This window comes from Medicago truncatula, chromosome 8 (genome assembly GCF_003473485.1).
Source record: "Medicago truncatula cultivar Jemalong A17 chromosome 8, MtrunA17r5.0-ANR, whole genome shotgun sequence".
NCBI lineage: Eukaryota > Viridiplantae > Streptophyta > Magnoliopsida > Fabales > Fabaceae > Medicago > Medicago truncatula.
Window position 1 is genome coordinate 28,025,772 of NC_053049.1, and position 15,897 is coordinate 28,041,668.

The 15,897-nt window shown below is 35.7% G+C and overlaps 1 protein-coding gene across 1 annotated transcript in view; it reads right to left on the reverse strand.

The window, feature by feature from the left end:
- Positions 1-15,363, reverse strand: part of LOC25480130 (receptor kinase-like protein Xa21) — a 35,625-nt gene extending 20,262 nt beyond the window's left edge. The window contains exon 1 of the mRNA XM_039829094.1: positions 15,315-15,363. Coding sequence (XP_039685028.1) covers positions 15,315-15,363 — 49 coding nt within the window. The remainder of the gene's footprint in view (positions 1-15,314) is intronic.
- Between the last annotated feature and the right edge of the window lie 534 nt (positions 15,364-15,897).

Consider the following 15,897-nt stretch of genomic DNA (forward strand, 5'->3'; position numbering starts at 1 on the left):
GGCACCTTATCGTATGTCTGCTTCTGAGTTATCTGAGTTGAAGAAACAGTTAGAAGACTTGCTTGAGAAGAAGTTTGTTAGACCAAGTGTTTCACCTTGGGGAGCGCCGGTTTTGCTAGTAAAGAAGAAAGATGGTAGTATGCGGTTGTGTATTGATTATCGACAGTTGAACAAGGTAACTATCAAGAATAGGTATCCACTTCCGAGAATTGATGATTTGATGGATCAGCTAGTGGGTGCACGAGTTTTCAGCAAGATTGATTTGAGATCAGGTTATCACCAGATTAAAGTAAAGGATGAAGATATGCAGAAGACGGCTTTCAGAACGCGTTATGGTCACTATGAATATAAAGTTATGCCTTTCGGTGTGACCAATGCACCTGGAGTGTTTATGGAGTATATGAATCGCATCTTCCATGCATTTTTGGATCGGTTTGTGGTTGTGTTTATCGACGATATTTTAATCTACTCCAAGACCGAAGAAGAACATGCTGAGCATCTGAAGATTGTCTTACAAGTGTTGAAAGAGAAGAAACTTTATGCTAAATTGTCTAAGTGTGAATTCTGGTTGAAAGAAGTGAGTTTTCTAGGCCATGTTATTTCTGGTGATGGTATTGCAGTGGATCCGTCTAAAGTTGAAGCGGTATCACAGTGGGAGACTCCTAAGTCAGTTACTGAGATTAGAAGTTTCTTGGGTTTAGCCGGTTACTATAGAAGGTTTATTGAAGGATTTTCTAAGTTAGCTCTTCCGCTAATGCAGTTGACTTGTAAAGGTAAAACTTTTGTGTGGGACGTCCATTGTGAGAAAAGTTTCGGTGAATTGAAGAAGCGTTTGACGACTGCTCCAGTGTTAATTTTGCCGAAGTCGGATGAACCTTTTGTGGTATATTGTGATGCGTCCAAGTTGGGTTTAGGAGGTGTACTTATGCAAGAAGGTAAAGTGGTAGCTTATGCTTCAAGACAGTTGAGAGTTCATGAGAAGAATTATCCTACGCATGATCTCGAGTTGGCGGCCGTAGTCTTTGTATTGAAGATATGGAGACATTACTTGTATGGTTCGAGATTTGAAGTGTTTAGTGATCACAAGAGTTTGAAGTATTTGTTCGATCAGAAGGAGTTGAATATGAGACAGCGAAGATGGCTCGAATTGTTGAAGGATTATGACTTTGGTTTGAATTATCATCCAGGTAAAGCTAATGTTGTTGCAGATGCCTTGAGTAGGAAGACATTGCATGTGTCCGCCATGATGGTCAGAGAGTTCGAATTGCTTGAACAGTTTAGAGATATGAGTTTGGTTTGCGAATGGTCACCTCAGAGTGTGAAACTAGGTATGCTGAAGATTGATAGTGAATTTCTGAAAAGTATCAAGGAAGCACAGAAAGTTGATGTAAAGTTTGTGGACTTGTTGGTTGCTAGAGATCAGACTGAAGACAGTGATTTTAAAATCGATGATCAAGGTGTGTTGAGATTCCGAGGAAGAATTTGTATCCCAGACAATGAAGAGATTAAGAAGATGATTCTTGAAGAGAGTCATAGAAGTAGCTTGAGTATTCATCCGGGAGCTACGAAGATGTATCATGATCTAAAGAAGATTTTCTGGTGGTCTGGTTTGAAACGAGATGTGGCACAGTTTGTGTATTCCTGTTTAGTTTGTCAGAAGTCGAAAGTTGAGCATCAGAAACCTGCTGGAATGATGGTACCTTTAGACGTGCCAGAATGGAAATGGGATAGTATATCGATGGATTTTGTGACGAGTTTGCCGAATACTCCGAGAGGGAGCGACGCAATTTGGGTTATTGTTGATAGGTTGACGAAGTCAGCTCATTTCCTACCTATTAATATTAGTTTCCCTGTTGCCCAGTTGGCAGAGATTTACATCAAAGAGATTGTGAAGCTGCATGGTGTTCCTTCGAGCATTGTATCAGATAGAGATCCAAGATTTACTTCTAGATTTTGGAAAAGTTTGCAAGAGGCCTTGGGTTCGAAGTTGAGATTGAGTTCGGCGTATCATCCACAGACAGATGGTCAGTCGGAGAGGACAATTCAGTCGCTAGAGGATTTGTTGAGGATTTGTGTTCTTGAGCAAGGAGGAACTTGGGATAGTCATCTTCCGTTGATCGAGTTCACTTATAATAATAGTTATCATTCTAGTATTGGAATGGCACCGTTCGAGGCTTTGTATGGTCGGAGATGCAGAACTCCGTTGTGTTGGTTTGAATCAGGAGAAAGAGTGGTCTTAGGACCAGAGATTGTTCAGCAAACTACTGAGAAAGTTCAGATGATCCAAGAGAAAATGAAGGCGTCGCAGAGTCGACAAAAGAGTTATCATGATAAGCGTAGAAAAGATCTTGAATTTCAGGAAGGAGACCACGTGTTTTTGAGAGTCACTCCTATGACTGGTGTAGGACGTGCTTTGAAGTCAAAGAAGTTGACCCCGAAGTTCATTGGACCGTATCAGATATTGGAAAGAGTTGGAACGGTGGCTTACCGAGTGGGTTTACCGCCGCATCTTGTGAATTTGCACAACGTTTTCCATGTGTCGCAACTTCGGAAGTATGTTCCGGATCCATCTCATGTAATCCCAAAGCGACGATGTGCAAATTAGAGACAACCTTACGGTAGAGACTTTACCGTTGAGGATTGATGATCGTAAAGTGAAGACGTTGAGAGGCAAGGAGATACCTCTCGTGAGAGTCGTTTGGTCGGGAGCGACTGGTGAAAGCTTGACGTGGGAGCTTGAGAGTAAGATGCTGGAGTCTTATCCAGAGTTGTTTGCTTGAGGTAAATTTTCGAGGACGAAAATCTCTTAAGTGGGGGAGAGTTGTAACGCCCACTTTCGTTTAATAGTTATTTAATTGAGTTTAGGCAATTATATTATAATTATATAGTATATGCATGATTTTGGTATGTTTTGATGATATGATTGATGACGTGATAAGTTATGAGTTTTGGAGGATTTGATTATGATATGAGATTTATTTTATTGTTAAATAAAATAAAGATTTGAAAATAATATAAAATATTTAGTTGAGGGCTGTTTTGATATTTTAGATAGTTTGGGGGAGAAATTGAGATAAGATAAGTAATTAGGAAGAGATATAAATAGAGAAGACCTAATTGTTAGAAAAACACTTTGTACGTGAAAACTTTTGGAAAAGGGAGAAAAAGCTTTGAGAGGAGCAAGAGACCAAGAGGGCTGCGATTTTCTTCATAACCAGGTAAGGGTGGGACTAATAACTCAGTAGCATTAACCTCTGTAATTCTGATGATTAGTTGACATAGTTAGGATTGATTTAGAGAAGTTTTGGAATTAGGTCAAAACCCTAAGAATTGAGAATAAACGGTAAAACTTGTTTAGATTGATGTAAGAATTGTCCTGTAACCTTAGAATATGTTTAGGATGAATTCTGGAATCAAAACCAAGCTTAGAACCATGTGAAACGTCGGATTTTTGTGTTTTTAGGAAGCCTGGCCGTAGCGACATTCATCGCTCGCCACGGCGAGCTATGATCCTCGCCTCGCGAGTGATGAAGATTCATCGCTCGCCACGCGAGCCTTCCCCCTTCGCCTCGCGAGTTGTCTGGTGCAACTCGCCATGGCGAGCAACCTTTCCTCGCCTCGCGAGCTTAGGCAGAGTGCATGTCATATTTCGTGTTTCGACCTTTTTAGTTGGACCTTGAGTGCCTTTGAGTACCTGAACATACCTAGTATTGATTAGGGATGATTTTAGGACAGGATTGAACCCAGAACAACATCAGTTTGGGAGATTAGTGTTACTCGCCATGGCGAGTAAGTACTCTCGCCTCGCGAGTACAACCAGAAGGTAGTTGCTTGAGTGTTTGTGCGATCTGTGTCGCATGTGTTGATCAAGAGTGAACCCCTAATTGGCATTGAGACCTAGTGATGATGTTTACTGCAGCCTGTAGAGTTGTTTAAGACTATATTGATATTAATTGAGTATGAACTAATGTATTGTATATTCATGCAAAATATGAAGGTTTGATAATAATGCAATTTATGTGCTATTGATATAATGATATCATCTTGCTGTGTGACTTGTTTATGCTGCTTCTGTTATTTAACTAAGTGCATATGTATATGATAATGTTTAGCTCCAAATTATTGGATGCATGTTGACTACGATGATTACGTGTTCTGTTCATAAGTGTCCATGCATAGCATATCATTGAGCTTAGTCCTCACCACGAATATTAGGAGCTTTGTCCTCCGCACGTTTTATAGGAGCTTTGTCCTCCGCACGATTAAAGTATATTAATACTTATGATGACGATTGGTACCACATGCATATAAGGAGTCTAAGAGCATTGTCACATTGTCATGATTAAGATGCCTTGTTGATAATGATTGAATATGTGATTACGTGATAAGTGTTATTTGATATGTTATGATATTCCTAATTATTGAACAAACGATTACGTGATAACTGTTTAGCAATTATGCAAGGTTAATAATGGAATGATTATGTTGTTAATTTATGATTCTCAATTACATTGATTAATGTTATTGTATTATGAAATCTCACCCCTTCTGCTTGAAAATGTTGCCCTTCGTATGGGTAACTTGCAGGTGATCGTGCTTAGTGTGCAGTTGCCGTCGTGAGTGGCCTTGCCTTCACTGTGTCGTCTAGGTCGCTCTGATACGTAACGGGATGGGGTTATATGCTATAACATGCTTCATTCTCTTACGTGGATAATATGTTATTTTCATTATGTTATGAATTATGAACTATTTTTGATGGGGCCTACGTGCCAAACTGATTTATGACTTTTGAATTAAATATTCTGCTGCTATGTTAAAGATATTGTGAAGGTTAAATTATTATTTAACTGTTTTTGGATTACGTTTCTATGTGATATCCCGTTTATTGTTTTTACTCTGATAATTGTTTATGAAATTTGTATATTGGGAAAACGGGGTGTTACAATAGAGGCCAATAGTTTATGTTAAATTTATCTTATGTATCATGACTTTTATTATTGAATAATATATGGCTCTCTTAATTATATTTGTAGTAATGCTAATAAAGTCCCTAGAATAGATAGTTCATGTAAATGATATATTAAGTGTGATTTAATCATGAGATTACATTAACATAAAAAACAGTATTCTTAAATGTATCCATAGTCAAGCTTTAATATTAATTGGGATAATAATAAAGCGTCGAGACTATTATGTATGTAGACCGATGACCACATCTCATGGGTCATATATATGAGATATTAAGTCTATACATAGGTATAAATATTAGGAGTAATATTTATACCGGATTGACCCACCGTGAGAATACTACATAGTATGTTATGAAATTGTCATAAGATATTCTCATAATGATAATAGTGTATATCACTCTTAGACCTGAAACCACTATGATCCCTAGATGTGGACTCAATTGCTTTGTTGCCATTCTAACGTTGTTTGTAAAAGGATAACCATAAAGTTGGTTGATGGGTACTTGATCAATCATGCTGAGGGACATCAGTCTCCTAAATGGGATTTGTCCCTCCTCATAACAGGAGATAAATCTTTAGGCCTATTCATGAAATATGACTTTAAAATTGCATGGCCATGCCGAACTAGGTCAATATGAGATATTGGACTTATTCGTTATTCAATATATTCCGGAATCAAGGAATATAAATATTCATCTATACAAGAGTGACAAAATCTATGCCTTGAGATCAATATCGATATTAGGACAAAGGAGTAATTGTACACATAAATATTATCATAGAAAAGGTTTCGTCAGATCACTTGACATTCTTGTCACTTGGATAGCAATGATGTGTTGCTAGATACCGCTCATTGTTTATAGTATTAAATATTAGATTTAATATTATTGCCAACGTTGTAACGCCCTAGTTGTTTTATTTAATTATTTTGATTTATGTGGAGTATATATATATATATATATATATATATATATATATATATATATTATATGATGTTTGGTGATTTATGTGGAGTGTATATATATATATATATATATATATTTATATATATATATATATATATTTATATATATATATATATATATATGTGTGTGATATTTGGGTGATTTATGTGGTGTATTATTTTATTATATGGTTTATTTAATAATAATTAGAGTAAGTATGAAATATTGGTTATTTTGGAGTTTAGGGAGTTATTTAATATTTATTATAATTAAAGGGAGTTAAATGAAAATAGAAGGGAGTTACAAGTAATGGGAAGTTAGGAAAAGAGAGGTTAGAAAGCTTTGTACGTAAAACTGACAAGTTGGGAGAAAAATGGGAGAAGACCAAGTTAGAGCCAAGAGTGATTTTGCTGCACATTTCTTCTGCAATTTCTAAGGTAAGGGTGAGGTTTACTTCAATAGTGTAGTTATTGATTTCTGATTTTGAATTTAACAGAGTTGTAGTGAGAATTGGGATTTTGGGATTTTATGTTGAATTGTTGGATTTGAAGTTGTGAGTGTGATTTTGATGTTAGAAATGGGTTCTGAGTGTATACAGCAAGTTAACTTATATCTGTAAACTGATTTGGGGAGTGAATGGAAGAAAAATGCGATTTTTGGGAAAAACCAATTTTCTGCCCGTACAGAAGTTCATCGCTCGCCTCGCGAGTGAGCAACTTCATCGCTCGCCTCGCGAGCAGACCAACTCGCCATGGCGAGCAAGCCTGAATAAAACTTGATTTTTGAAAAGTTGTTATAAGATGTTTTGGGGATGGTTTAAGGTACCTAGATGATTTTAATGATGAATGATGAAAGTTTTAGGTTAAAAAGATGAATAGGGAACTTAGAATTGAGGTTTGAGTGAGAAAATGTCATTTTTCCCGAGAGCACCTAATTTTCACTCGCCTCGAGTTCGCCTTGAACTCGCCATGGCGAGCAAGTAGTTTTGTGAACTCGCCATAGCGAGTAGATGTGCTCGCGAGGCGAGTTGCATAGTTCCTGAGTGTTGAATTGCGTGTATGAGTGGTAGTGTTTGATGTTGTTGTTTTGAGCATGGTTATATTTAATTGTGCATTATTCTGGATGATTGGATTGCTGAATTGTTGATTACTGATGATGACTGAATGTATGCTAATTATTGAATCATACATGTTGTTTAAGTGGTGTCACATGGAGTTTGCATTGCATGGTCAGTTGTATGTAGATATACACAAGTAGGTCCATTGCATATGCATAAAACAGCGGAGAGGACTCATGTCCTGGAACACTAGTTGTTCACAGCGGTGAGGGCTTCGGTCCTGATGAATGCTTTAACCATTCAAAAGCGGTGAGGGCTTCGGTCCTGATGAATGCTTTAACCATTCAAAAGCGGCGAGGGCTTCGGTCCTGTTTGGTACCACATGCATATTTGCATCTATTGAGAAGTCTAAGGTGTTGTCTTAGCAGTGTTGTCATGTCATTTGCATGAGTCTTAGTTGTTGATTGTAGATGTTGCTTTGATGATGATGATGTTGTTGGTAAATATGTACATTGTATACATACTTGTTAAGTGGATTATGATGATGTTGTTGTTGCTTGTGAATTAATTATTTATATTTGCAAGATAACGTATTGATGTTATAGGGTGTTAGATTCAATTGAAGAATTAATATCTATATTTATTGTTGTGAATCTCACCCCTTCTGCTTGAAAATGTTGCCCTTCCTATCGGTAACTTGCAGGTGATCCTGAGTAGTTGGTGGTGGCTCATTGTCGTGTCTAGGGCTCTGATACGTGGGATGGGAATTATTATTTATATTATTGTTGTTTTCCTTTCCATGTATCAAATTTTGGAATTGTGATGTGGAGCCTTTTATTGTCTTTTGAACAATGATGTTGACTTATGCTAAGGCCTTTAATGCCATAGACTGTTGTTGGATGTTCATGAGGTTAAGGATTTGAAAACTATTCCGCTGCTATGTTTTCATATATATCAAGTTGTTTTGATTAAATAGTTTTATTTTCTATTTAAGAATTTTTGAAATGACGTGTAGCATGCCCGTTGTGGGATTACTCTGATGAATATTTGTTATTTAATTGCTTTTGGGTAACGGGGTGTTACAAACGTGACTAGAACCTATAGGGTCACACACAAAAGAATAGTCAAAAGAAAAATATAAGTATGACTTATATAATGGGTGCGTATAGTAAATAACGCTAATTAGTTAGCAAAATACTAAACTCGTTATTGTGCTTACGGAAGGCCAATAGTGACTTCTGACTTGCAAAGCACACTAGGAGTTCTATAAGTAGAACCCTAGTGCTGAAGTCTTTGTTACACATTTTTTAGAAACCCTAGTTCTCTGAAACTTCTGATTCCTTGGCTAGCACCGAGATTTGGAGGAGTACCGTTCGTGTGGACTTGCTAGAGGCTCTGCTGCTTGCTTTGTTGTGATCGTGATTCCAAAACCCATATTCTACACTTCGAGGTAACAATCGAATCACTGATTCTTGTCAAATTCGTAATGATCCAAAGAAATGAAATCAAAATTTTTTATTCCGTTGTTTATTCTGTAATTCGATTTTCCTTCACCCTCCATGTATCTACTTAGTCACCCACCATTACCACCAACATAAAACAACAACCTTTCAAAATCAACCTATTGACCTCCACAACAAATCCAAGCCAAAAGCACCAATTATTTCATTGAATCAATAAACAAAACATAACAAATTTAGTGGGGGAAAAACATTAATGGTTACAAAGTGCTTTGCAGGAAGAGCATGTTCCATGCTTAAGAGAACATAATTCAACTTTTTGAAAGATAAGAGCAATGTAAAACAAAAACAGAAAGAGGATGAAGGGGGAGACAAATCAAGATTCATTCATAGATTTAGACTAAAACTCTGGTGATGGTGGTGGCGGTAGGACGGCGACGATGGCGAGTTCAACGAAGAGACGTGATTTAGTGAAGCATGTTGCGCCGGCTATTATGACAACTTTGACTTTCCGACGGTGGTGTGAGGGGGAGGTTTCCATGCGAGGCCAATGGGGCAGCCGCTGGTGTGGGTGGTGGTTGTGGCAAAGGAAGGAATAAACATGGTATGTTGCATACATAAATTGTATTGAAAATTTAATTAGAGTATGAATGGAAATTAGTGGAAATTTTAGACACAGGCTTGAAGCTTTATCAAAAGGGTGTAAGATTGGTTTGAAAATTGTGTCTAGTAGGAGTATGTGGTGGTGGTGGGCCTCTTGGTGTCTCATTCAGAGGTTGAAAAGAGTGAGAAAAAGATATAATGTGGATAGCCTATAGTAAGTTCAATGTTTCATTTCAATATAATGGTTGAAAAAAAAAAACGTTCCCATGATGGGAAACTCTTTCCTTGTCCCACCCTAAATGCAACTAGTACCCTTAAACTATTCTATCATCCGAATACAGTTTGGATGTATTTGAATTATAGAATCTAAAATATGTTTATATATAAGCAGCAATCAGAATCTCTTCCATTTTACCAATTGTGAATTTCGCTTTTAAAAAACAACAAAAAAGATTAAAAAAATTATAAAACATGTCAAATAAAATATAAAAATACCACCAAAAAAAATTTAAAAATCAAATAAAACTAATGCAATTTTTTTTTCTGGGAAAGTTTAGAGCAATCTAATCAAGTAGTCCGAAAACTAGATTTTCGACCGAGACACGACAGGAGCAACTAACAATGATCTAAAACACAAGGATGGGGTTAGGATGAATAATATGTTCCATAAAATGGCTATCCATGTTACAAACAAGCTCAATATTTGTGATGATACGGTTCAGAATATATAATCCAAAATGTTTTTCCCCTTAATTCTTGGCACACGATAGGTGTTTAGAAGGGGTTTGGATTTTATAATCCGGAAAAAGCAAGGAAAACCCCTAATTTTTTGAGGTGTTTGGTTTTTAAAATCCAAATTGATGAAAAATTCATTTTTTTCCCCACCCAAAACAGTGGGAAAACTCATTTCATATTATCGAATCTGAAAATCACATTGACATTTTCGTCAAAAACAATAGGAGCCGCCATAAATAAATAGGGTGAAAAAAACAAGTCTTTTTTATTAGTCACAATGCTTCCGACAAAAAAAGACGTATGGAAACAGTGGGGAGCAGATAATTAGTTGTCAAAAATCAAGTTCATTATTTTATATTCTATTCTCAATTATTTTGGGTATTGTTTGTGAAGCTCCAACGTGCTAGCCTCAAGTGCACGAGTTCAGACACGTAGTTGTGTAAACATTGGGGAGCAAAACCGGATATTAAATTGCACCAGAGGTCCATTGGAAATTTGCTTTCATGGCAGTTGCTTTTGCCACGGCGCAACAACTCTCTTCTATCTTTCGTATCTATCCGAACTATTTCCTATTAATATTTCCAACAGTAATATCTTGTTTCCCTCTCACTTTTCACTTTGTATCCCAATGGTTTCTAAATGTATAGTTCTTTCTATAGGACTCCATTCAAAAAGGCATAGTTCTTGTCCATATGAGGAGCTCTCAACTCGTGTTTTTCAACTTGTGAGAGTACTATTCTTATGGTATTTTGATGAGTGACTTGCGAAAAATACTATATTTCAATCAATATTTTCAGCTTAGCCTTTTGCAACTATTCTTTCCTTGTGTCCTTCATTGTTTCCTTTGACATTTCTTTTTGCCTTGCACACTTTCTAGACATTGGTAGCCTTAGGCTTTTTTAGAAGGGTGTCGAGTTTATGTGTTCTATTCTTTTCTGTGTCTTTAATTTCTTTATCCATTGCATCTTTTTGATTCTTATCTTTTGTAACTGCTACTAAGTTTGTGTATGCATAATTTGAAGAGAGACATAATAATGTGGATTATCCATTCCCTCAATTTCCTCATAGAGATCTTTAAGTCATCGAGGTTGTTGTGAATTTCGGAACTCAAATTTCACACCAATACAAACTATGATGTGTGGAGCAAGTATCAATGGCAACCAACAACCAAAGTAAACCACAAGCAACAACAATAATATATAGACCTAGTCTATAAACCAAGTGCATAGCAAAACCACAATTCAACCAAAGGATAAACAAGATAAAGAGAGTAAAGAAAAGATAACAACACCAAGAAATGTTCACCCAGTTCGGTCCAACTTAACCTACTCTAGAGGAGAGATTGATCTTTCCAATCCACTATCAATGAGTTCTTACAAAGAGATACAAATGGGTTACAAGAAATTAGCTTCAACAAGCTCACAAAGAACAACCTTAATTTCTACCCATTTTTCCAATCTCACCAATGAACAAGACACTCATGATTTTCACTCTCCCAAGGTGTTTACAATTGTTTCCAGCTCTAGAATCTAACCCCCAAAAGAGAACCAACCCTTAGCCTTTGATTTTACTAAGGATCTTCTCTTTTGGTTTCACAAGACTCACCCAAGTTGCTCACAAAAGACTCTCCACTCATGTGTTTTCCAACCCCATGAATCTTCCCCAAAAGGCACCAACCCTTTTCACAAGAGCCCCCTCTTTTGGTTCTCCAAGATTCACATCTTGAAGCTTTGAACCTCACCCAAAGACCCTCAACCTTTAGTATCTAAAACCCTAAAAGTTCCCTCCTTTGGTTTCCATGAGATTCACCAAGCTTACCCAACAAATGGGTCAAAGAATGCATATAAAGTGTTCATATCCGAGCAAAATCGTATCACGTTTTCCACAAATCGTGACATGGTTGGTGCGTACGACCCAAGGTACAACCAACCTTATCCTGAAAACGTTCCTAGCAAGTTGAAAATCGTGTCACGATTGGACACCCTGCAAACCATGCTCACTGCCTAGAAAATCGTGCCACGATGCCAAAATCGTGTCACGATTCCAACATTTTCCAAACACCAAATTTTGAGTCATCCTCAACAGAGGTGATAAGAGCTATGTGTTGTCATAGTGATATGGATACTACGTGTGTATCTCACGATCCTTTCCCTCCTAATGTCTACAGAAGTGGACAATTTTGGTAAGTGTGACACTTGTTCAACTTCTCTAAATTTTTCTTCTTCAAATTCTAGAAGGAAACCGTATTCCTTTGAGTGAGTAATAACGTCTCGCTCTCCTTCTTCGATGAAGACCACATCTCGACTAATTTATATCTTGTTGTTCATTTTTGACAACATGATTCCCTATGAACTTTGATGATAACCAACAAGGTTGAATTTCTAGCTCTTGTCGTCAAGTTTGGCTTTCTTATCGTCTAAAATATGAACATATGTGACCCTCAAGTGTGATAATCTAGAATTTCTTCCACTCTATGCATCTTGTGGTGTTTTTCACACACTTATTGTTGGAGATCTATTAGTTAATTCGACTACACACGCCACAACTTCAACCCACAATTATTTTGGTAGTTTCTTACTTTTGAGCATGATTCGAGTCATATCAAGAATTGTTCTAATTTTCCTTCCTAAAAATCATGGTTCCAACCATAATTTGTTATGTTTTGTTAGTTGAAGCCTAATTCAATTCTCTTTCACAAACTCTTGAAACTCTTTAGAAGTTAATTCATATCCTCGGTACGTCCATATAGCTTTTATCTGTAAGCTGGTTCTCTCGATAATACCTTTGTTATTTTCTTGAAGAAAAAAAAAATTATTATGAACTCTGCTTCAACTTATGATCTCTGCTTCAAGAAATAAACTCATGTGTTTTCTTCAAAAAATCATTGATGAAAATAAGTTATTTTTACCTAGTGAACTTGGCTTTGAACGATCCACAGACATCCACATTTATAAGCTTGAATGACTTCTTGGTGCTTGAACTTGAATCCTTTGGAAAAAGTATCCTAAGCCATATTTTGTTTCAACATCAAACTTAAGCCTCCAAAATTTAACTACCCAAATGGAAGATGTCAAAACCATGATGGATCATTGTAGCAAGCTTTGATACATTTTTCCACATCATTTTGGATACTCAACAATAAAATCCTATTTATCGACATTAGAACCTTGGTTATGAGATTATTTTTCTCATATTTGATGGAGATACTTAAATCTTTCAACTTAATATCATATCCTTTTTCTAAAAGCTTTCCTCATCTCAAAGTACTATTCTTTAAGTTTGGGACATAATAGACATTTGAAATCAACTCAGGTCATCCATTTTTCAAAAAAATTAAGATATTATCTTTGAAGGTGAGAAAAACACAAGAAGATGGAGTTGAATTGTGTTGCCTTTTTCTGAAAAATCTCTTTCTAAATGTTTAAACAAAACATAGAAAGCAAGATAATCAGAGAGAGATAGAGATAGAGACAACCTAAGCTATTATTCTAGTTCACCCTAAAATCGAGGTTAGTCCAGTCACCTTACACTTTTAAGGGATTTTTCACTATAATCACAAAGGATTACAATTACGTAGACACACAAGCCTAAAATTTCCTTGCCTCATACATGTGGGATTCTAAAATAAAATATTAAAAATAAAATTGATTGTTTACATTTTGTACTCAAAGAACGGTAAACTAAACTTAAAGCTCAATTGACTTTTTTTATACTTAGGAAATTCCAAGATATAGAGTTTCTAAGAATTTTCTAAGTCTTTGCGCACTTTATATTTTGACAGAGTTTTGACACTTGTAAATTATGTGAAGTCTCTTATGTTCTTCGAACTGCTCAGGTTCTTAAATATGAGAGAATGAAAGAGTCGTTATTTGAAGAATGCGAGCACATCAAAATCGTCTTTGAGAAACTTTGATTAGGTTTGAAATATTTTTCCTCTAATGGATAATTTTGTTGAATAGTTCTAGAGAGATTATTTGCTTCTTTGGGAATGATATGTTTCATTCTCTTTGCCTTGGAAAACTTTTGTTTGTTTTTTCACATGGTCAAAAGAAGACAAAAAGTACTATAAGAACTAGAAAGTGACGTTCCAAAAAAATAAGACAAAATTGGTCAGAGTGACATGTCCATCAAAACTTGCTTTTTTCATAATCTGGTTCGATCATATTATGTTTCCATCAAAACTTGTTCTTATCAAAGTCTTGAAGGTTTGATGCATCTTCTATTCAAATATTTAACTTTTTGTTGCCTTTCTTCAGATCATCTTCTAAGTCTTCAGAGCTTCTCTTGGGTACCAAAATACTTTCATTTTTCTTTAGAGCTTGATGTTTCAAAATCAATAAGTTGACTATGAATTTAGAATTTTAATTATATGGTCCTGCACACTCGAACATACATTAGAGTATCCAATTGTTATTTTATACTTTGTTAACATCAGAATCATATAGACATTGTTCTAAAACCCACTTTGGTTTAACAACCTTTTCCTTTCACTGGAATCCTATAATCACAACCAAACGAGACATTTTCACTTATTGATTCATGAAAATCCACAAACATGATCGTTTTCCCACACAAAGGTAGTTTGCACAATTGTCAAGGTACAATGAATTTTCTTGACATCCATCGTTACTTCAACATGATAGCCTCACTATTTAAAACTTCCAATCCTACCATTTCACATAGTTGATCTCTTCCTCAACTCTATTCTTTGAAAATATACATATTGAAGCGTAATGGCCAACATTTTAACAAGAGTATCCTCGTCCACTTCCTCTTGTTAAGGTTTCTCCTTTCTCATAATTGTTGCTGGTGAAATCTAAACCTCGTCCATTGTTGACAGATCCAAATTGTTCTTGACCGCAACCTCGTGTTCAACCTAAACCTCAACTTTGTTTGCTTTTCTCATTTCTTTGTCTTTCTTACTTCTCATTTAAGTGCATCTTGTAGAATTTATTTGTGATCTCTTATTTATTCTTGTGCTTATCCTTATAAACTTGCAATGTTCGTTGAAGTTTTTTTATCGTCATATACTCATATACTTTAAATCTTTGGTTTCTTCAATTGACACAACAAAATGCTCGAATTTAGGATCTAAAGAGAGGAGTATTTTCTCCATATTTCTCACATGTTCTAACCTCTAATTAAGCATTTCTTTTTAATTGTTTTGAAACATCAATAATCTCGAAAAAATATTCAAAAATAGAAGCTAACTCTTTGATATGTAGGGATTCGAAATCACCTCTTAGAGTATGGAGACATATCTTCTTTACTTTGTCTTCACCTTTGCAAGAGGTTTAAGGATTCTTCTATGCCTCATTAAAGGATGTTGCATTTAAAATATTTGCAAACTCATATTTATCTAGTGCTTGGTAGATGAGGAAGAGATATTTCTTATCTCTATTTCTTAAATCCTTCAAAATATATCATTGTGCTTGATTTAACGAATCTTCATCTTGTGATTCCTTATAACGGTTTTCAGCTACCTCTCAAACATTATGTGCTCGAAGAAGAGCTTTCATTCTGATACACAAATTATCATACGTACCCCCTTCTAGAAGTGGAACATGAAAAGACATTACTTCACTATTCTCCATGACTATGGAAGGATTTCTTATTGTAACATAAACTTTGATGCCACATTTTTTTTAAAATGAGGAGGTTATAGCGAGCTTTTGGGAGAAATTGAGGAATGCATAAAATTTAAGAGAAGGACAATATCTACTTGTTAAGAGGATGCTTTGATTTTTTTTTTTCTTGCATTTTACTTGGTTAGTATACAAATGATAAGCTCTACCATTTTTACAGGCCTCAGGGAAGAGTTCTGCATGCATCATACAACAATATTCTACACATTTCACGAGAGAGTTTTATACACTTCTCTCTACAACATGCGTTTAATACTCTGTTTTTATACTACTAGCCGACTTCTGCACATCTCTAGAACTTTTTTAAACTGCGCCACTTATTATCTCATTGGACTTAACACTTTATTATCCAACTACACACACTTCCTTCAATATTCTGGAATAATTTTTTTTGAATTTTTAATTCTATTTCTTAAGGGTTAACTATGCATCTTTTACAAAAAGTTGTTCATATTAATGTACATTCTCAATTAAGAGACTTTT